The sequence below is a fragment of the Ovis aries genome, chromosome X (genome assembly GCF_016772045.2).
Source record: "Ovis aries strain OAR_USU_Benz2616 breed Rambouillet chromosome X, ARS-UI_Ramb_v3.0, whole genome shotgun sequence".
In the NCBI taxonomy this organism is placed as follows: domain Eukaryota; kingdom Metazoa; phylum Chordata; class Mammalia; order Artiodactyla; family Bovidae; genus Ovis; species Ovis aries.
Genome location: NC_056080.1, coordinates 86,753,607 through 86,776,238, shown reverse-complemented (window position 1 = coordinate 86,776,238; position 22,632 = coordinate 86,753,607). Strand labels below are relative to the sequence as shown.

Below are 22,632 nucleotides of genomic sequence, written 5' to 3'. Positions count from 1 at the left end.
AGTTTGCTAATGGAAAGGGCGGAGGGCATACATTTTACTGCCTTTCTCAGCTGGCCCTTGACGTGCTATAGTGAATTCATTCGTTGTGACAACATATACTCTACCCTGCTATAATGGTTCCGATTTTTTAGCCACAGTTCTTCCCTTATCATGCTGAACAAGTTCTTACCTCCCCAAGATTTCTCTGCATTTCCATTCACTTTGTTATACACAGAAAGGTTGGGGAAGGCCTCTTCCATAATGACATCAATGTGGCACCCACAGCAAGAAAGATCAGCCTGTCAGAGCTATAGAAATAGCAGATGGATTAGGAGGAAACCAGGTGCAAAATAACTTTGATAGAGTCTTTTAATGTAAACAGTTTATCTGTCATTGCCTTTCATTGAAATCCCACGCAGAATGAGGACATTCAGGCTGTTCAGGCTGCAGAAGGTAGCAGAATAAGATCCGTACGTTGTCATACTCTTAACTCTCCAGCAATTAGAGAATGAGAAGATATTTTAATTTATTCATTAAAGACAGGAAAGTAAATAGGATAACATATAAGGTTAATAGAATAACATTGGCCTTCATATTCCCAAGATTGTGTTTCCCATTTGGCGGTATTAGCATAGAGACTAGATTAATAAGAAACTGCTTAGGGCTTGTATGATGTGATTTTTAATATGCTGCAGGCAAGTCTGTGACTGTTTAGAAACCTGCTGAATTTTTTCATTGTAATTAGGTCTTCTACATTAAGTATGAAATATTTTGACTTGTAATCTTCATAGATTTTCTTTTTATTGTAATCGCCATACAATGCTTTGAGCACTCAGAGATGCAGAGGAGCACAACATTTTCACACATGTTGTGTCCATCACCACTGATGACCCAGTCCTGCCTAATGTCCATGACCACGTATTAATTGTCCATTTATGAGCATTTTCATGGCAAACCCAATGGCTGTTTTGCTTAGCTGAACGTTTTCTCACCATGACTGTACATCAGACATTGATAAGGATGTAATGCTTACCCCCAGATCTAAGTGGAAACAAAAATGGGTACAGTCTGTTGTTTCAGAAAAAATAACTCTCCTGTAGGACATGAATGACCACAGCCTTTTGTCCACAAAGAACACATGACACATATCTGCCTCTGTAGAGAGGGCAGCAGGGGAGTAACAGCCACCTCCACGAAGCTGAGGATCATGAAGTCTGTGTGAATCAAAGTGCTGGAAGGAACAGCACCATGTTACTCTTGTCGCTGCCTAGGCTGGGCTAGGAAGGAAGTGGCTGGGTCACATTGGTCCTCTCACTACTCTCACCTTCACTCTCTGTTTGGTCCAACCTTGCTCTTTTCCTTAGGCCCCTTCATTGCCCCAGTTGGGTCCCAAATCCATGGCTGGAGCCTGAATGTTCAGTCTTAGTCATCAGTTAACAACCCCCAGGCAGTGTACCATGTGTACCTAAGTTTTGGTGGTTCTAGCATCTATTAGAGTGGTATGAATGCCTCCAGTAATAAAACTTTTGGTCACACTGACAATGTAAGATTTTGAAATTTAGCTGCTGGCTTGGAAAAGTGTACTGGGGCTTTGGTTTAGGGCCTAGGAATGGTTTATTCTGCCCCCCACCCCCAAATATATGCCATCTGCTGGAAAATCTACCAGGCAGGCTGCAAACACCCAAGGACCTTGTTGTGAATGGAAAGCAGAATCTGTCTTCTTCTTAAGCAGGTATATTTATTTTTTTCTATTTATTTAGCAAGAGCAAAGAGCATAAGCATTGTAAACACACAGAACACGTATCCAAATTTGAGATTAGCTATCAATCCCAGGTTAAGGATTCAAAATTCAAGGGGATGGGCAGGTAAGGACAGCAGACCTTTCCAAAATGTATGGCATGGTGTAGCCTATGTGCCATGAAGGATTTCCCAGGAATCTCTGAAACATTAGATATAAACATTTAAAAATTTGCTGATAGATCTTATTTCTTGCTAATAGAGGTGAACTCCATAACAGAGATTCCATATTTATCCCTGAATCATACATGTATGTATACATGTATATATGTATATTGGAATAGAATAGTTTTGTATATTAAAATATAGAATACCAGACCTTAAAATGGTCATGGAGAGTCCTTACTCCAGCCAACAAGGACACTGAGGCATGGAGAAGTCAGTTGTACTGTGAGGTAATAGAAAATATATTAATACATAGTGGTCTCCGCCCCGGGTTCCCGGTACAGAACTCCTGAATTCCTTATAATTTCTTAAGTAACAAGACTAATAGGAGCATCATTTGTCCTAATATTTGCTCTCTGGGTGATCGGGATGTCTTTTATTCTAATGAGATGACTCTGTGTGGGCTCCTCGACTGTGGTCACCAGAGAGGCCAAGCCATGATTGGAAGCTTGGAATTTCCAGCCCTACCCTTCCATTCTCTACAGAGGGGAGAGGGACTAGAAACAGGGTCAGAAGTCACTCACGTCTATGTGAGGGAGCCTACAAAAAATCCCAATAGTGTGGGATTCAGAGGGCTTCCCTGTGGCTCAGCAGTAAAGAATCCACCTGCAGTGCAGGAGATATGAGAGACATGGGTTCAGTCCCTGGATTTGGAAGATCCTCTGGTGGAGGAAATCACAACCCATTCCAGTATTCTTGCTGGGGTAATCCCATGGACAGAGGAAGCTGGTGGGCTACAGTCCATGGGGTCACAAAGACTCTAACACAACTGAGCAACTAAACAACAACAGTGGGGTTCAGAGACTTTCCAGGTGGATGAACACATCCATGTACATGAAGTGTGACATGCCCCAATGCCGGAGGGACAGAAACTCCTACCTGTGGGATCCTCCTAGACTTCACCCTATGTCTCTCTTCATCTCTCTGTTCATCTGTATCCTTTGCCATATCCTTTCATGAACTGGTAAATGTAAGTCACTGTTGTTCTCTGAGCCACTCTAGCAAATTAATCAAACCCAAGGAGGGGGCCATTGGAACCTCTGGTGTCTAAGCCAATTGGTCAGAAGCATGACAACTTGGGCTGGCAACTGGTATCTGAGGAGGGAGGAGGCAGTCTCATGAGCCTGAGCCCTTAACTGGTTGTATGTGATTCTCCAGGTAGACGGTGTCAGAATTGAGTTACATGGTAGAATACCCAGCTGGTGTAGCAGAAATATACTTGGTATGGGATGAGCCCACACACTTCTGGTGTCAGAGTATTGTGAGTGTGGTTGTAGTATGAGAATAAAGGAGAAACTCGAGTGGAAACATTACTGGGTTTTATAAGATAGATTGATAATAAAAATGGCTGTAGCATCTTGCCCAGAGTAGAATACAATATTGTAAAGTAATTAACCTCCAATTAAAATAAATAAATTTATATTAAAAAAAAAAAAGAATACACTCTAAAGCGACAGAAACCCTGAACAGGCTAGTATGCTAGTACTGAAAATGCATCATCAGTACTCACTCCCACGTAGGTTTTGGAAAACATTATTGAGTACCTCTATGCACTAAAAATACGCTTCCCATTTCCCTGGTCACACATAGTAAGAAGAGAGCCTCTATTAGGTCTTGATTGTCTCCTAGCAAAGGACACAGGTCATTTTGTAAGGGGGGCCTCCTTAGTATCAGGGTGAGAGCGTTTCGATTGGCTAGGGGAAAGAAAATTGAATTTTCAAATCCACAAACCTCAGGAGAACAGAGTAATCAAATGCCACTTACCTTGGCCCTTCTAAGATGGAGAATAAAGAAGCCAACACTGAGATGCTCTGCCTCGTGTCTTCATATTTACTCCACGTAGAGAATGATTAGTGTCAATAGATGACTCAGGAGTGAAATGTGCTTCTTCACCAAAGACAGTGCATTTTTCATGAATTTACAATATACCAAAACTTGAGTTATAAACAAAATTTCCAGTTGACAAGAGAATCTTACTGAAGGGTTTTATATCCAGCAAAAGAGCTAGCCTGGAGGGAGCAAGCTTTCATGGAATGCTGGCACTTCCAAATTCTGTTATCACATCATCTTTGGACAAGATGCTAAAAAAAAAAAAATTCCTGCAGGTTGCCCTGTTGGTGAAATACACATGTAAGGACAGGTAGGACCCGCTATAAGGCCTCTATTCAACTGGTGTTGGCAGGGTCATGAGAGGGTGAAGATGATCAAGAATTCAATGAGACTTGGGAAGCCATGAAGGATTCATGATCAAAGGGGAGCATACAATGGGGTAACAATAGAGAGACCAGTGGCCCAAAGAAGAGGCCAGAGCTATTGTCCTGATGAGAAATAAGAGGTCTCCAGTGAGGCCATAGCCACAGGAAAAGTGAAGAAGGAATGGACATGTACCCTGTCCAACCTGCTCTGCACTCCCTCTTCACTGGGGTGTGAAGTCGAGCCTCATGGGCAGTTGCAGAATAGATCCAGATACATGTGATCCTGGAGCCCAGTTTTTGCTCTTTTCTCCTCTGCACAGAGCTGGTTACCTACTGGCACTGTCTCATACCCAGAGCAGTCAAGCTCTCAGACTCCACAATCAGACCCAGATATTTTACCGAGTCTTTTATTGAGTGGCTATCAGGTGCCAGACACCTGAAGCAAATTTCTTCCAGTATCTACCTGTCAAAATTCGAATCCTGTACCCATCATGTCCAGCACAGGCCTGCCTTATATATGCATCAAAAACAATGGTTTAGGGCTTCCCCAATGGCTGAGTGGTAATGAATCCACCTGCCAATGCAGGAGAGACACAGGTTCAATCCCTGGTCCAGGAGGATTGCACATGCTGCGGAGCAACTAAGCCCATGAGCCACAACTACTGAGCCTGGGTTCTAGACCCTGGGAACTGCAACTTTTGAAGTCTGAGTGCCTAGCGCGTGTGCTCCACAACAAGAGAAGCCACTGAAGTGAGAAGCCCGAGCACCACAGCTAGAGAGTAGCCCCCACTCATTGCAACTAGAGAAGGCCTGCAAAGCAATGAAGACCCAGCAAGCCAAAAGTAAACAAATAATTAAATGTTTTTTTTTTTAATGGATTAAGTTAAAATGGGAGAAGCCTGATACTCCAAAGCTAGGGAATATGTGTTGCCATACCTGGGTGTAGTGTCAGAAATTCAGGCAGGCATCCAGGTGTTGTGAAATGCTGAGTGCCATTTTCTCTTCTTCAGCTGCAATCCTGGCTGTGTGTGCGTGCTGCCAGCTGATAACTCAGCCTATAGGATATGATATAAGCCTCTTGCTGTTTCACTCATTTCAGTGAACTCTATTTAAATGCTGTAATTAAGCAAATCATTTTTATATTTGAGCAAATGCTCTCAGGATATGTCTCTTTTTTTGGCTCTTTAATCGATTTAACCAATTCTGTAGGTATTGATTTTTAACCATCTGAATACCCTAATGGTGAGTTCATTTGTTCATAGGGGAGTTTCTCTTTTGAACTTAGGCAATCAATTCAATTTACCAACACATGCCATTAGATAAAAGTATGGCTAGGTCTCACAGAGCAGCCCCATGAAAAGTTAAAACATAGAAACAGAAAACCAATGCAGTTGACTGCTTGTCTCTCTTTTTTCCATAAAGTATGATATCCAGTTATTTGAAATTATCTGAATGGTTGACTTTTCATTTTTTAATCAAATAATGTATTATATAGACGCAACTTGGGTGTATCTGCTAGTAAAAAAAAAACATAAACAGGGAATGTTAAAGGCATGTAGAGCAATAGTAATAGAATCACATTTTATGCTTGACTGACAGTATGGTTATTGATTAAGAAGATAAGCGGTCCCCAACTCTGTAGCCTTGCAAAATGAATCCATGGCTTCAATCGCTCTAGGCCTTCTGCGTGCTCACTTTGACGGTCTCAACGAACAGGAAACATACTGCACTGAGTTTGTTTTCTGTCAGTCTCAGGGGGTATAATGGCATAAGTCTGGATATAAATGTTCAGGTCATGCTTCTTAAAAGCCCCAAAAGATTCTCTAAATATTTTTGTGAATATAATATACATGTCTATTGAACTAGAGTAACACATCATGATATTAATAACTAGGGCAGGATTACCTTACCAAAGAATTTTGACAAAGTTCAATCAGTATATAGAAGATGACTAGCAAGTTTCCTAAGTGCTTTCTAGGATTTGTCTAGATAAGTAGATTTGTCTTCCTAAAGAAATATGATGTCCTGTCTACACAGGAGGATGGGACTCAATAGAGAGCCACCTTCCTTCCTTCCTTTTTCTTTCATTTTCTCTGTTTTTTCATGAGAACTACATTTGATGGTTCATGTAATTCAGTGTGGTCCTTGAGTCACTTCAGCTTTGGTGCAGCAAAAGGATTCTCTACCTCACAGAGAGACAAGGCCATTCTTTTTAGGAAGTTATAGTTAATGAGGGAGCAACTTAAGCATGTCCTTAGCCACATCATCCCTCCTGAGGAAATAAATTTGCTGCTTAGCAGGATACCACCAAGAGTACAACGCTGGTAATGATGGAAGAAATAGCTCATGAGTACTTCTTGGAAGGAGACAAGTTTTCCTTGGGAATATAATTTCTTGAGCTCCTATATCATGGAGGAAGTTCATCCCTGGAGCTTCCCAACCTCAGGGTCAAATGTTAGTGCAAAAGCAAAGAGCCCTCCTGATGGAGTAAGGTATGAAAGGAAAGTGAAAGTGAACGTTGCTCAGTCGTGTCTGACTGTTTAACTGTACAGTCCATGGAAATCTACAGGCCAGAATCCTGGAGTGGGTAGCCTTTCCCTTCTCCAGGAGATCTTCCCAACCCAGGGATCGAACCCAAGTCTCCCACATTGTAGGTGGATTCTTTACCAGCTGAGCCACCAGGGAAGCCCAAGAATACTGGAGTGGGTAGCCTATCCATTCTCTAGTGGATCTTCCCAACCCAGGACTTGAATCGGAGTCTCCTGCATTACAGGCGGGTTCTTTACCAACTGAGCTGCCTAGGAAGCCCATGAGAGGAGGGACAGCTAAAGGAGGGGTCACCCGGAAAAGAATGATGCTTCCTAGCCTTCCCTGTAGGGGAAGAGAAAGTGAGGAGTGGCATGCACTTGTGCCTCCGCAGCATCTCAGGTGTCTTGACCTCTCTACCACCAACACGAACCCCAGCGAGGTTTGGAGGCCTGTGTGAAGGTAGAGGGCCCTCTCTCCTGCTGGGCTAGGTCTGGCAGGATCTAAACACATCAAAGTCTTTCTCAAGTAGGACTTTGCAGACAGAATCATTCTGTTCACCCCAGAACTACTACTGATATGGAGAGAGGAGCAGAATGGCTTCTATAATCCTAGTTGGATTAACTGCATAGATTTGCTCTGCAACCTGGTCAGTGATCAGAAAGCCTATCAACTTTCTGGCTGTAAAAAATATATGAATCCGTGGGAGGAATAAATAAGGAGTTTGAGATGAACAGATACACACTGCTGGATATAAAATGGGTAAATAACAAGGACCTGCTGTGTAGCACAGGGAACTCTATGCAATATCCTGTAATAAACTATAATGAAAAAATATCTGAAAATAATATATATCCGAACTACTTTACTGTCCACCTGAAACTAAGACAACATTGTAAATCAACTATAGTTCAGTTAAAATAAAAATGTATGCACCGATACCTGTGTGGAATGCAGTCACAATCAAGATGCACCTTTTTGCTTAGTATGCTGTGTTTTCTAGAACACTGTCATTGATGTTGGCTACTCACAACCACTCTTGGTGTAGACAAGGCAGGAATAACGGTCTTCATTTTTAAAATGAGGAAACTGAGGTTCACTGGTGTTAACTGCATCACTAATGTCGTGATGATGGAAATGTCATGATTAGGAAATGGCAGACCTGGTAATAGAACCCAGGTTTGTGGATTTCTAGCACAGCATTCTTTCCACATATAGCTCGTTGCCTCTCATTGCACCATATTGGACTATGGTTTCTAACATCTTAATTTATCATCCTATCTTAGGCTAGAACTTCCTTGATAGAAAGATAAATATCATGTTGGGGAAACATGACACCAAATAAGCAGAATATAGGGTTTAAAAAGCATATAGACATTACAAATTAAAGCAACGTAAGTGTTGACTATCTAACCTCCATTTTCCAATCAGTTTAAATTATTTTAATGTATGTTTTTAAACTCAAAATTAGCTGTAATCCCAATACGTAACCCTCTTAATGCTCGCTGACTTAACGTGTATCATTTCACTTTGACTTCCTTCCTTTTGCAGCATCTCACATTCCCAAACATGTATCTGGAACTTGGGATTGTCTTTTCCTGTCCCTAGATTTCAAAAGAGGAATTTTCTCCTTGTATATTTTGTAGACTTAATTATATTCCCTTAAAGTATTTTTATTTGCCTTAAAGTATCAATGTGTATTTTGCACACAAATAATTCACTTAATTTTTCTTTGTAGTCTCTTAAGAATTCCTTATATTATATATAAAACAAAGTCAAAATACAGTGAAAGTGGAGAACGCAAATGTGCCTGGAAGACATTCCCTGCAACCATATCGTTTGGAGATGAGCACATGGGAAGATGACAGGAGAGCATCTGACTAGAGCTGTGGGGAATCTGAAATGATCTTGGGTTAAATTCCAAAGGGGGTAAAAATAAAGAAAACCTCTGAGCATAGATATTTTCCATCAATAGCCAAGCAACCCAGAAAAAAATTAATTTGAATGAAGTTATTTTCCTATAATGGCTGTATAAAAAGACATATGTTTGAAAGAGACTGGCCTTGAACATGATTATGTACCTCCTGATCAGAGGGAAATAACTGGGTCTAATTGAAAGTCCTGATGCACAGAGAAGAGAGGACATTTTCAAAAGCGTGTCACTGAATCAAAGCTAGGTTAAGCAATGTCACTTTGATTTCTCTCCTTCCCATCTCCTGCCAGTGGCATGCTCAGCCCATCACATCCAACTTGCTTCAAAAGGAAACCACAGGGACTTCCCTGACAGTCCACTGCAGGGGGCGCAGGTTCCATCCCAGGTCAGGAAACTAAGATCCTGAATGCCCCATGGCACAGCCAAAATAATTGTAATAAAAAAGGAAAACCACTGGAACCCCATGCCCATTATTTCATGGTAACCTTTCTTCTTCAGGAACAGATTAGTTTGGATTTTAAGGGATTTGGAAAAGTAGATTCATGCCATTCCCACAATGGCTTGTCTTCAGCCCACTGCCATGTCTTATTGCACCAGCTGGGACTGGGGGAGAAAAGGTGGTAGAAAAGGCAGACATGGGTATGCAGCCTGGCTACATTCTATAGTGATGGTCAAGGTCTTGCCCCTACTCCTTGCCAGAAACTGGCTCTTCCTTTCAGCACCCTTTACGGGATTGCTCTGAGATAGGCAATCATATCCTAAACACCTGTGAGAGATGACAGGCCAGCCAGACACTGTCCTTGTTTCCTCATTTTCACTTGTTACCTCATTCCCTCACTTTCTTATGATTCCACCATTTGCAAAAATTCAACCTCAGGCACAGATGGTGAGAAAATAACTCTTGCCTATCAAGCCAAAGTGAAAAGTGAAAGTGTTTGTTGCTCAGTCATGTCTGACTCTTTGCAACCCCATGGACTGTAGCCACCAGACTCCTCTGTCCGTGAAATTCTCCAGCAAGAATACTGGAATGGGTTGCCATTTCCTTCTCCAAGAGATCTTCCCGACCCAGGGATTAAACCTGGGTCTCCTGCATTGCAGGCAGATTCTTTACCCTCTGAGCCACCAGGGGAAAAAAAGTACCCAAATATTAATGGATATTTATCTAGCAGTAGAATCTGAGACTTAATAGAAGAAAAGGACTTGGATTTCCAACAGTAATGTCTAAACTGAGGAAATATTTCATCGATTTCAAACAAATTGCTTCCAAGTGCATTGGGTTGTTGTTAGGGATTGAAAGTTTCGATATGCTTATGCACTGGTCACTCAGATTGTCAGTCCAATGTTAGATTATAAATGATCTCTATTACACATGGTTGCTTCTGCCTTCTAATTTGTAGCAGTATTCTTTTTAAAAATTTTAAATTTATTTATTTTAATTGGAGGCTAATTACTTTACAATATTTCTCTTCATCTCTTAGCCATCACCCACTCCAGGGTTCACCAATATAAAGGTCTCCAAGTGTATTCCTTTTAAAAGGATCTGAAGAACCCCGAGGTTGGCGAACCACTGCTTCAACGCTCACCATTCTGAATGTTATTTCTACAGTCTGAAAGAATCTGGGGGAGTACAAGTTTGGTTCTGATTACATAATTATGCTGCAGAAGTATGAAAAAAATCATCACTAAAACCCTCCAGGTGCTTAAACAGTTTGATAGACTGTAGCCATTCTGCCATCAGCGCCCCCAGCTGTGTTGCTTAGCAACATTTTAATTCCAGAAGAATCGAAGGAGATGCAATCCCTGTGGAGAGGGAAACAGAAATAAGAGGGCTGTTGACAGATGATCTGAGTTGTTTCTTCTAATATACTGTGAAGATCACTAGCTCTTTTCATGAATGATAAATGGACTGTACACAGATCAATGGGTTCAGCAATAAAGTGGGACCGGGCTCCATGTCTAAGGGACACAGGCCGAGAAGCCCAGAGATTTCCTCATTTCGATGATTTGGTGTGTGTTTCCTTAAAGGTTCCATGGAAGGAAATTGATCTGAGCTGTCTGTCAGCTCTTGCCTTTTTGTGGTATCTGCTAATAAAAATGATTTTAAAAATGGGCACTTTGGCCTTTCTATCACTAGGCAGGTGCAGCCAGGTGGCTGGAGCAATACAAGGTATAGAGTTTCCCATCCTAGATCTAAAAATCCCCAGATGTACCCATGACCATTCCCTCTGTGCTTCCCTCCCCATCCTGTCATAAGCCAAACAGGTGCTTGTGGAGGAGGAGGATATTTCTGAAATATGCTGGGTCGCTCAGTCATGTCTGACTCTTTGTGACTGCATGGACTGTGGCCTGCCAGACTCCTCTGTCCATGGGATTTTCCAGGCAAGAATACTGGAGTGGGTTGCCATTTACTCCTTCAGGGGATCTTCCCGACCCAGGGATCAAACCGGCATCTGTCTCCTTCATTGCAGGCAGATTCTTTACCAACTGAGTCACCTGGGAAGTCCCTCTGAAGTACTGGGAATGGCCAATTATATGAATACTTATCTCTAAGTCAGTCACAATAGAGCTCCTTTAGTGTAAGGGATTTAAAATCTAATTGGTTAGTATTATCCAGAGGTAGGAAAGTATTGCATATTCACATAATTAGAGGGAAAGACCTTTCTGAATTACAGACATATAAACATACAGACAGATACAGAGAGCTTATAGTTTTCCATTCTAAAATTTCAGTCATAAGTCAAGCATAAACAAAGTTCACAGGTCCATTTCAAACACCTGGTCTCTCCTTAGTGGGTATACATCTCAATTTATTTGAGCTGAAAACACACAAACAGAAAAAAAGAAACAATAAACCAGAGTCTCTGTCCTCTTTTACCCAAGAGACAAGATCTCTGTAAGTCATCAGTCCCTTTACAGTGATCAACAGATGGTCAGACCAAACAGAAAGGCAAACCATCCAGGAAATTTAGGGGAATCAGGAGGAAGGATGGAACTGAGTCTCAGCATGTGGATGGCAGTGTGGTCCTTTTTGAAATTAGCTGTTTTCCAGAACATGAAAGGATGGAGTAGAGTGGGGGAGTTCTTCATGATCTCTGTTTTCCAGAAGCAGAGGGCTCAGGTTTAAAAAACATGGAAGGAAAAGATGAGAAGAGGAGGATAGAGTCATGAGCCTAAGGGCCCACTCACATGGGCACTGCTGAACTTCCCAGGCAACTGTGGCCATGCTTGCCTGTGTCTGAAATCTGTACTTGGACTGGTAACCATGCTCCCCAGGAGAGGGAAATTGCTTTCTGCGCCTCTGCTCTGCTTATCTCCAGCAGCCTGCCTCAGTTAACTCCTCATGTTTCTGAAGAGCATTTTATATTGCTTATTGTTTTGGTAACTAGTTGCAAAGATTATGTCTGCTAATGTCGTCTAATTGCATTTTTTTCTTCTGTTCACAGGCTGTTGAAAAGACAAAACCTAAGAATAATCCTGTGAAGTAAGTTATTTTTTTTATTAGTTGGAAATGTTAATTTGAATGGACTCCAAGCATGTGAAAAAAGGTCATAAAAGAGACCTTGATTTTGAGTTCATCTCTATTCATGATGATTTAAAAACAAAAACCAAAACAAGCAAGCAAAAAAAAAAAAACCTTCAATGAGCAGGGACCAGCTTTTCAATTTTTCCTGTGGTCCTGATGAGGAAGTGCTCCAAGTTATGCCTGGTTTACATAAATTAATATGTGCCATCCATGAATAGCTGCCAAATACTATTATAATCATATTCAATGCATAGTACTTCAAGCCTTTGGGTTTTGCACATGCTAAAAAGATTACATTTTTAATTGCAAACCTTGGACCTATGACAGAGACGTAAGTGACTGAAAATGTGCCAAGTGATTTCCAGCCACGTGGGGAGCTTTGGCACCTCGGCATCAAGTCCTCGGCACTCTGTTAATGAAAAGCTCATAAAAATATATTTAACTGAAGGTTTTTCTAGCTAACAGAGAGCTATTTCCAAGGCATTTTATGAGACACTCTTAAATTATAAACAAGCCGCACAGCAGTCTTTTAAATATAGTACATCCTGTCTCCTCCAGAAGGGAGACTTTCCAATTAAAGATGTCTGTCTTGTCATTTGGCTTCATGACATCTGATTACCATGTTATGATGCATACCAGTCCACCAGCATGTGGGCTAGGGAAGACCTGCTCTATTTGCTGGGTTACTACAGGTCAAGTAACATTACATCTCTAGGAACTACAATGTGTTAATTTATGTCAGCCAACTTCCACTTTAGAAGATACCAAATGCAGAAATGGAAATGCATTGATTTTTTTAAATTTGTAGCTTTTAATATAAAGTGTGTCTCCTGTGGATGGCATATAGTTAAATCTTGTTTTTTCTCCCAGTCTGGCAGTCTCTGCCTTTTGGCTAGATTGTTAAATCCATTCACATTTAATGTTACTATTGATAGGGTTGGATATATATAGTTATATAGTTGGGAGTGCATTGGATTTTTAATAGTTTCTGGGAGAATGGATCAGCTAATGCCAATGACAAAAGGGCTGCTTGTGTTTTGTAAAAGTAATTAACTTTTCCAAGTCACCAGGGTTGTGTTTAACACACCATTAAATGTAAGTTCCGATTCATTTCTCCAAAAGATTTTCTTTTGTACTTTGTGTTTAAATTTTGTTTTCTGAGGCCTCAGAATATTCCATATCAGCCTTTTGTAGCCTCTGGAGGGCTATCCGTGGTCTGGAGATGTATTTTGCTATAGTTGTCTATGGGAGCATTTTTAGTAGCCCAATTATTGTCTGGTTGTTTGGTAGGGGGTGAAATCGTCTCTGCAGCCTGATTTCTTTTCTGTCTATGCCTGGAAGGCTTCTCTACTGCGAGCCTGTGGTAGGCAAGCTCTGTGGATTAGAAGATGGTGCTAATGAGGCCAAGGCCAGAACTTGAGTCCCTCAGTGGGCCATTAATGATCTTCTTTCCCACAGTCCGACTGTATCCCTTCCTCCAGTCCACCCACAGGCAGATGCATACCCTAGGTCACAAGGGATGGGGCAGGGACTGGAGGAGTGTAAATCTGGCCCTCAGTGGGACAAACATCTCCAAGTTCAAGCCTGCCCAATAGGAAGTGAATCCCAAGCTCCATCTTTGCATGCACAAGACAGCCCATTGGCAACATACAGGGCTGCGTTTAATCATACTCTAATGGCCTGGAAGTAGGACCAGTTTTCTGTCTATTCCTTGTGAGAATTCTACCCTGCAGATAATTACATTTTTTATGAGTTCTGGTTAAATCACAGTACAGACTCTATCTAATGTCTAGCACTTCAAGGAATGTTGTAAAGAGAAATCAGGAAAAGTAGAAGAGCCAAAGGATTACTAATGGAACCTAAAATGATATTTTATTTTCAAATATATTTGAAAATCTGTCTAGTAATAAGCCTAAATCACAACCAACTGGTAGGTGTTTAGAATTGTCTTCTAATTAAGATACCACTCTCAGTGTGAGTTTGAGTGTCTTGTTGTGTTTGGTACCTAATACCTGCTACCTAATTCAGTTGCCTAGCCACAACCATCTGAGGACTCTAAAACGAGAGGCTTCTTCAAGACCTCAGCTCAGGGACAAGAATCTCAGCTCAGAGAATGGTTCAATTACACTGCCTGATGGCAGAGCAGAAACAAGGCTTTAAAAAGTTTTGTGTATGGCAGTCCTCTTTCCGTTTCTAATATGTCTTAGTCAGACATAATGCAGTGCGACCCTAAGTAGGATTAGGGTTTGATATGCGTTTTTTGAATTAATAGACAAGTAAACAAATTGAGTGCGTCCTAGAAAGCAATCCTTCCAGGAACCCAGCCTGGAGGCTTAATAAGACCCTAGTGTAGCATCAGGACTGAAGGGCTCTTGTGTTGTAACTGACAAGGTGTCCGTCTCTTCTGACTCACGTTGTTTAGTTGCTAAATCATGTCTGACTCTGTGACCCCATGGACTGCAGCATGCCAGACTTCCCTGTCCTTCAACATCTCCCTGAGTTTGCTCAAGCTCGTGTCCATTGTGTAGATGATGCCATCCAGCCATCTCATCCTACATCATCCCCTTCTTCTCCTGCCCTCAATCTTTCCCAGCATCAGAGTCTTTTCCAGTGAGTCAGCTCTTCACATCAAGTTGCCAAAGTATTGGAGCTTCAGCTTCACCATCAGTCCTTCCAATGAATATTCAGGGTTGATTTTCTTTAGGATTGACTTATTTGATCTCCTTGCTGTCCAAGGGACTCTCAAGAGTCTTCTGACTCATGCCACATGTAAAATATTACCACATTGCTCTGGATGATACTAACTGCATTGCCTTTGACCAGTAATTGGCTTGATCTTGTATACGAGAATTAACATACAATCGTTTCTGGGGGCAGACATTGGAAAGAATGTTCAGCCTTGTTGGAAAAGTGGAGGTCTAGTGGTGTTTACAATTCAGGATGAACACAGATAGGTACAGATGACCATTTTGAGTGATTGGTGCAGAGTTTGGCAAGTGGTGGGGAAAAAATTCAAGAGAAGACTATTTCATGACATGTAAAAATTATATTAAATTCAAATTTCAGTGTCCATAAAGGAAGTTTTATGGCACACAGCTACACTCATTTGTTCCCAAATCGTCTGTAGCTCCATTTGTGTTACAGTGGCAGAATTGAGACTGTGCAAACCACCAAACCAAAAATATTCTTATCTGGCTCTTTACAGTTTGCTGACCCCTGCTCTGGTTAGTCAGGTAGGCAAAAGTGCACATGTCAGCTTTTCTTTGCTAGTGAGTGTTAAACTATGAACCCTTTCTCTTTTTGCCCTCTAAAACACTGAGTGCTCAATGGCTCAGTCATGTCTGACCCATGAACTGCACCCTACCAGGCTCCTCTGTCCATGGGATTTTCCAGGCAGGAACAGTGGAGTGGGTTGCTATTTCCTTCTCCAAAAACATTGAGTAGGTACTGTATTTACTGAGCTCTCATCTTGTGTTTGGGACTTTCTGGGGCCGATATATCACCTAATCCTCATTCAGAGTATAGAAACCACTCCAAATTCAAGATCTTTGAAGATCATCATGGATATGAGATCCATTCATGGGACAGTGATGCCTCAGAAACTAGTAAACACATAGCTACAGTATGTTGATAGTCTTCCAAGTTGTGTGTAGATGGATATCTTGTAAAAGGCATTTTCTATAATTCTATTACTTCCCAAGATTTAACTAAGGCTGAGTAAGCTTTCAGTTCAAGTGAGGGTAAATGATTCACAATATTATTTAGTTTGCATAGTTTGTTCTCTAAAGGTTCATCTCCTCCCTCCTTATTTCTCAAATACTTGTTTAATTTCTTTTTAATAACTTCATGGTTGTAAGCTTCTTTCATCACCATAGGGAGAGGGTACATGTTAATTACACTCCATACAAAGGAGAAATTAAGTATATGCTTAGTGAATATAAGTACATAATGTACCTGGATACACTAATGACTTTACCTTGAAGCATTCAGTATTACCTCTGAGGATAAGAATCAAAATTGTGCATTTTTAAGATCAGTGATCAGGACAAGAGATACTGGTGTACTTATCAGTCAGTTGGAACCATGCCGGTATCAAAGCTTGATTAGTATGTTCAAACTGTGCCTCTTTAATGTGTCAGAGAGACTTTCACTTGTATGTGAATATTCTGCAGCAATTATCTTCAAGCTTCGTTGTGGAAATAAGGCCTGAGAGATGTACAGATTTCTTTTACCATATGTGACTTATCACATACATTTTTTTAAAAAACACATTTCTGTTATTAAGACATATGTGATAGTACACTTCTGCAAATGTGAATTGCTTTTGGCTAAAAGCCATGCACTAATAAGTTGAGTTGAATCTAACCGAGGTTGACATCTGTTACCAAAAGAGAGAGAAGGGGGTGGAAGGAGAAGCAGTTATCAAGCGTAAAATTCTTCCTTGCATTTACACATTAACAAAGTTAAACAACGTGATGGTTGTCTTTCACAAATCAGGATCTGAATCCACTCGGCTTAGGAAACTACAGCTTTATTTAGGAACCTATCCATCTTACAGATATGGTGATTTCATTATTGAAAATGACAAATGGCCACGAAGATTTTCCTGACCATGATGTGTGTACATTATTCATTTATTCATCCAATGAATATTTATTGAGGATCTCCAGCATTCCGGGAACAGTGATAGACTCTGAGGGAATTAAAAATAAATCTGACACAGGTCTTACCCTCGAGGAGTTTAGAGTCCACGAGGAGAGATAAAATCGGTTTGTAAAGAACTAAATACAAGATAGAGAGAGGTTTGCTAAGTGGGGGACAGATAAAGTACATGGGAAGCCCTCAAGACAGAAGTGCTTCCAGTTACCACTATTGGAGAAGCTAGGGGAGGGGAGCAGAGGAAGAGACATTAGCACAAGGACTTCAGAGAGTGCTGGCTTGAGAAACTGGTGCCGAGGTGGCAGACAGTAAAGGGACCGGCTGGGAACTGAGGCTCCAAGGAAATGATGGCTTAGGGCCCTCAGAGCTTATCCAGATAAAAGAATGAGCTTGGTAGAATTGGATAGCGTTGAAGACCTCTACCTTTTTACTGAGACTCATCATTAGTCCACTAGTTAGTTATTAAGCATAAACGAACCACTCTTGGACCTGGGGTCTAGTCCTGAACCTAACACTAGCTCGTAGTATGAGATTGGATATGTCGCTTCCTTGCTACAGACCTCAGTGACATTATTTACATGGTTCTTCCACCTCTTGAACATTAGCCAAAGCTTGAAATTGTGTTTTACAGTGGTGTTTATTTGAGGAAATACTTGATGTTAGTTTCATAGAGATGCATACAAGCACATGCGTTATAAACATTATAATACAATACATGTGTTTATACACACACATGCACATATACACATAATACTTTTTCTGTTAATTTCTGCTTTATGCATTCATGAAATGAGGGACAAACCACATTGTTTAAGTTTTAAAGGAATATGTTAGATTAATATAGCTTCAAGGATGTTGGGTTGAGCCTCTTAGATGAGCCCTACGAACAAAGGTGGTTTTGTGATTGGAGTCCATATCTCTTTGGTCGTCTTGGACACACATACATCACAGACATGCAGAGCATCCCCCTCTCTGGATGGTAAAGCCTTGGATTCTGTACTGTGTTCTGCTGAGTCAGGTGGGATTGTTTTCCTTAGGAACAAAAGGCTCCAGCACCATGGGGCTTTGGCAGACATTGCACCATCCCCTTCCTGGAGTGCCTTGTGAATACTGCAGGCTCAGAGAGGTCCTGAGTTGGCCAGCTTATTTTTGCCTTACCCAAGTTTTCCCAAATGTGTTGGAGCAGAAGGCACTTTTATCCAGCACCATGTTTCATGGGACACAGAATCAGATGCTCTTGTCCATGTGAAATAAAAGGACCATGTGGAGGCCTGGCCTCTGTAGGTAGTTTGAGAAACCTAGGACTTAAAAATTGGTATCCAGTCTCTAACAGGAGTATTCAAGATGAACAGATTATTGAAAAAGTCAACCACGGGAAAGAAAAAGAAAGAAATCCCCCAGTTCTGAAATGATAGACTACCTCCTGTGTCTTTTACAAGTGTCATACTCTTAATGATTTTGATCACTTGTAGGTGTCCTGAGGAGCAGTTCTCAGTGATGGTCAGGGACATTGAAGGTTGGGTCCCTCTGAATGAAATCCCTGAAGCCAGCAGTCACCCGTGCTCTCTATGATGTCAACTAAAGTATCAGTCCAGTTCAGTTCAGTTGCTCAGTCATGTCCAACTTTTTGTGACCCCATGAATCACGCAAGTGTAGTTGACCATTTTAAAAGCTCTGGCCATTTTAAAGGTAGTTAAAGGGAAGTGAAAGTGAAAGTCGATCAGTTGTGTCTGACTCTTTGTGACCCCATGAACTGTAGTCCGTGGAATTCTCCAGGCTATAATACTGGAGTGTGTAGCCTTTCCCTTCTCCATGGGATCTTCCCAACCCAGGCATCAAACCCAGGTCTCCCACATTGCAGACAGATTCTTTACCAACTGAGCTACAAGGGAAGCCCAAGAATACTGGAATGGGTAACCTATCCCTTCTCTAGCTGATCTTCCTGACCCAGGAATCAAACTGGGGTCTCCTGCATTGCAGGCGAATTCTTTACCAACTGAGCTATCAAGGAAAGATAACAATAAAACCTTTTTCTAAACTGCTCTATAAAATAAATGGTGCTCTCTATGTCATCCAGATAGCTATAATTGGAGGGAGAAGGTTCTAGCAGCCATCTTGACAGCTAATGAAACTTGAGCAGATTTCTGGACACCCACCTTTTCCTTGGTGGTTGGAATTGCATCACCTAGGTCATCTCAGAGGAGACAGCTGAGACCCAGAGAGCTGAATGCCCAGAACCCTGACATTTCAGCAGTTCCCTCCATATTGAACCCACCACCTTGTTCTCACCACCTGCTGGCACCCACATGGTCACTTTCAATGCCTATAAATCTGTTGCTGACTTTAAAAGTCTTACTATCTAACTTTGGTAACAGTTTGGTTTCTGAGAATATGGCAAGAAATGCTTCAAAAATGAATGTCTCAGCGCAGTTGCAGGCACTTTAACTGTCATAAGAAAGAGTTTCTGCAAAAAGGTTTGCTGCTTTGTCTCATTATCAGCACTCATCTTTCTAAGAGTTTGGAGAGAACCTTTTTTTTCTTTAAGTGGTGAATTGATACTAAGAACCATGACAATAACAGAAATAAAAAGCATAGAAATAAAACACCCATTTATTGGTGCAGCACAGTGGCCTCAAACTAGCCAGCCAAGGTGCAATCAAACCATTTTTAAGGGAAATTCAGCCACATTTTAAGGGACAACATTCCCCAAACATGTCGCCATCCAATAATTCATAAAGTAGCATGTTATTTTCCAACTCTGAGCTTATTAGCATTTGCTGCTTAGACAAGAATGGATGAGTTTGTTTAATTTATGCACAGAAATCAACTCAGTCTTTGTTTTTAATTTATTTTGACTGTGCTGGGTCTTCATTGCTGCTTGGGCTTTTCTCTAGTTTGCAGTGAGCAGGGGCTACTCATTGTGGTGGCTTCTTGTGTTTCGGAGCACGAGCTCTAGGGCACGTGAATTTTAGTAGTTGCAGCATGAGGGCTCAGAAGTTGCAGCTCCCGGGCTCTAGAGCACAGGCTCAATAGTTATGGTGCATGGGCTTAGTTGCTCTGCTGCATGTGTGACCTTCCCGGATCAGAGATCAAACCCATGTTTACTGCATTGGCAGGCAGATTCTTTAGCACTCAGCCAGAAGGGAAGCCCCAACTCAGTTTTTGAGATGTAAGAGTTACACCTAGAATTTTAACATTACCATTCAGCGATCTTTCAGAAAACTGTTGAAAACTCAGAAGCTCATGGCTGGTCTGCTCAAGATTCCAACAAATCATGTCATGTGTTCTTTTACAAACATGAACTGTGCAACTGCTCTGTGTCAGGCTCTATTGATAGTGAAAGGAGTTAAGGAAAGCTTCTGCCAGGGAAGTCGGCGCACTCTGGGAGGAAATGGACAGTCGTCACCATATAGAATACACAGGCTCTGCAACTGAAGCACGTGCAGCATCCTCAGAGATTGGGATGCGGGAATCCCAGTGAACAGTGGGGGTGAAACCATTCAGAAGAGAACAACACTTACAAAACGCATCACAGCAGAAAAGCACATGCGTGTTTTGAGCAGCGTCTGGGAGGTCAAGGCAGTTAAGGAGAGGAGGTGTATATCACAGGAGCAGGAAACACCAAGTTTACCAGAAATATCACACTGCCAAAGACTGGGGCCGCACTTTGGGCATGAAGAGGATATTAGCACAGTAGACACAGTTAAGAAAATGCTAAAAGGATTCTTTAGTTCTAGAAAGTTAAAGGTGGGAATTAGTTAGGAATGGATTATAAGGCACCCTTTTAAAAATGTTTGCAGAGAAATAGACATCAAATCTTTCTGATTACATCAGGCTAATCCTTCTATGTAAATCTGAGCTCCTGCAGGGCATCTCTGAGCCTCCAGCTGTTCCCTTGTGTCTTTACCAACCCTGGATTGTTTTTTACATTTAAAAAAATTTCACACGGTGCCTTTCACATTATTCAAACATATAGCCTATAATGAAACTTAGTGTTTTTGATAGGCACGTCACATAACCGTATTATTCTAGCTTCATTTTCTGAATTTTTTCTACAAATATAAAAACTCTTTCTGAATGTATTTTTGTCAATCTACAAGTATAAGCACAGTGGTGAAGTGGTGAAGTGAAAGTCACTCAGTCGTGTCTGACTCTTTGCACAGTAGGGCTATTTTTGTTTCTAGAGAAATGACGCATGCCCCCTTGGTAACATACACAGGGCTCCGGACACTAAATCTATCATCCATCTACCACAGCACACATTCAAAGTCAGGATCCAGGGGTCATAAATTATTTAGTTGACTATCAGATTGGGGAGACTGAGAACAGAGGAATGACTTACTTTGGCTATGGAATGAAATAAGAAACACATAGTTTCTACTTTATTAAAGCTCTTGCCTAAACCAACAGCAGTTATGTAGAGTCAATATTAAAAAAAAAGAAAAAAGGTAAAATAACTCTTCCACAGGAAAATGTTTCCATTTGTAGAATTTACAGCATGGCAGTAGATAGCATGTCATTATGATCCAGTTTTTCATGCACATACATTTATACACTCTGTACATCCATCTACCCTCACACTCCATGGGAAGTAAATCCGAGACAGAATCATTGCTGGTGATGCTGCAGATCTTTTTTTCAGTGTCCATTCCTCTGTCCTCACCACCCCCTAATATTTTGACTGCTTTCCTCCTTCTCTTAGTCCCACATTCCCATATGTGGGGTTCAAGTAGTCAGGGAAAGTATTTCAGAAAACTCTTGGCATTTTGCTTATTTTGTTAGCAGCTTCAGGGAGTGAATGGCTGTCTACCTCCATGGCAGTCCGGTGAGTTACTGACAGGGAAGCCCTGAGTAATCAGGGAACCCCCTCACACCCACTGGTCTCTGTGTTATCAAATCCTATAATGAGAGTGTCCAGGAATCTGCTAATAACAGCATCTCCCTGGAGAAGCACACCCTATTCATCTCTCTGCCACCAGCTGGAGATGTGTATTACTACCCATACTGGCTAAGTGAAAGGTAAACTGCCCTCAAAACAAGATGAGTGGGTTTACTAAGCAAATTAGACCAGCTGGCACTTGCTTTGAAGATCTCTGTAGATTTGTATATACTCTCTCTAAACACATACATTCATTCATATATAATTTAAGCCCCACCTACTTCTGAAGATGAATTTGATGTGATTGAAACAAGATTGTAGAGGAGGACATTTAAAAGATACAGGAAGAATCTACTACTTCTTAGTGCAGAAACATCTGTGTTCATATGTGATGCAACTAGAAAATGATACGTTTTTAAATCCACCCAAATAAGGTCTATCCTGCAATCACAGAGCTAAGCACTGCTGGGCCCATCTGCAGTGACATCATGGTGGCACAGAGACAGTGGGAAGATCCTCTTGGGGAGTTCCACCGTGAACATGAGGCTCTTCTGCTGGTCCTTAGTGATGGGTGGCAGACCTTTGAATTGGGGTTGAAGTTTTGAAAACTAATCCAGGACAATGATTTAGAGTCATGGGTGTTGAAAATGTGGTTAATCAAGACAATGAGGGCTTCCCAGGCGGTTCAGTGGTAAAGAATCAACCTGCAATGCAGGAGATTCAGGTTCAATCCCTGGGTCAGGAAGATCCCCTGGAGCAGGAAATGGTAACCCACTCCAGGAGAGGAGCCTGACAGGCTAGAGTCCGTGGGATCACAAAGAGTCAAGCAGGATCGAGCAACTAAACAAAAAGAAACTTAGTACCTCAGCAGTCCCTGCGTCCAGTGAAAGTGTTACTCACTCAGTCATGTCCAACTCTTTGTGAGCTGGCAAACAGTAGGAACTCAGTATTTGTTGAATCAATGAGTGCAGGTGTC

At 41.4% G+C, this 22,632-nt stretch overlaps 1 protein-coding gene across 1 annotated transcript in view; it reads left to right on the top strand.

The window, feature by feature from the left end:
- AFF2 (ALF transcription elongation factor 2) overlaps nt 1-22,632 on the top strand; it is a 548,641-nt gene that overhangs the window by 432,336 nt on the left and 93,673 nt on the right. Inside the window, 1 exon segment of the mRNA XM_042242462.1 lies at nt 12,039-12,076. Within this exon segment, the coding sequence (XP_042098396.1) occupies nt 12,039-12,076 (38 nt within the window).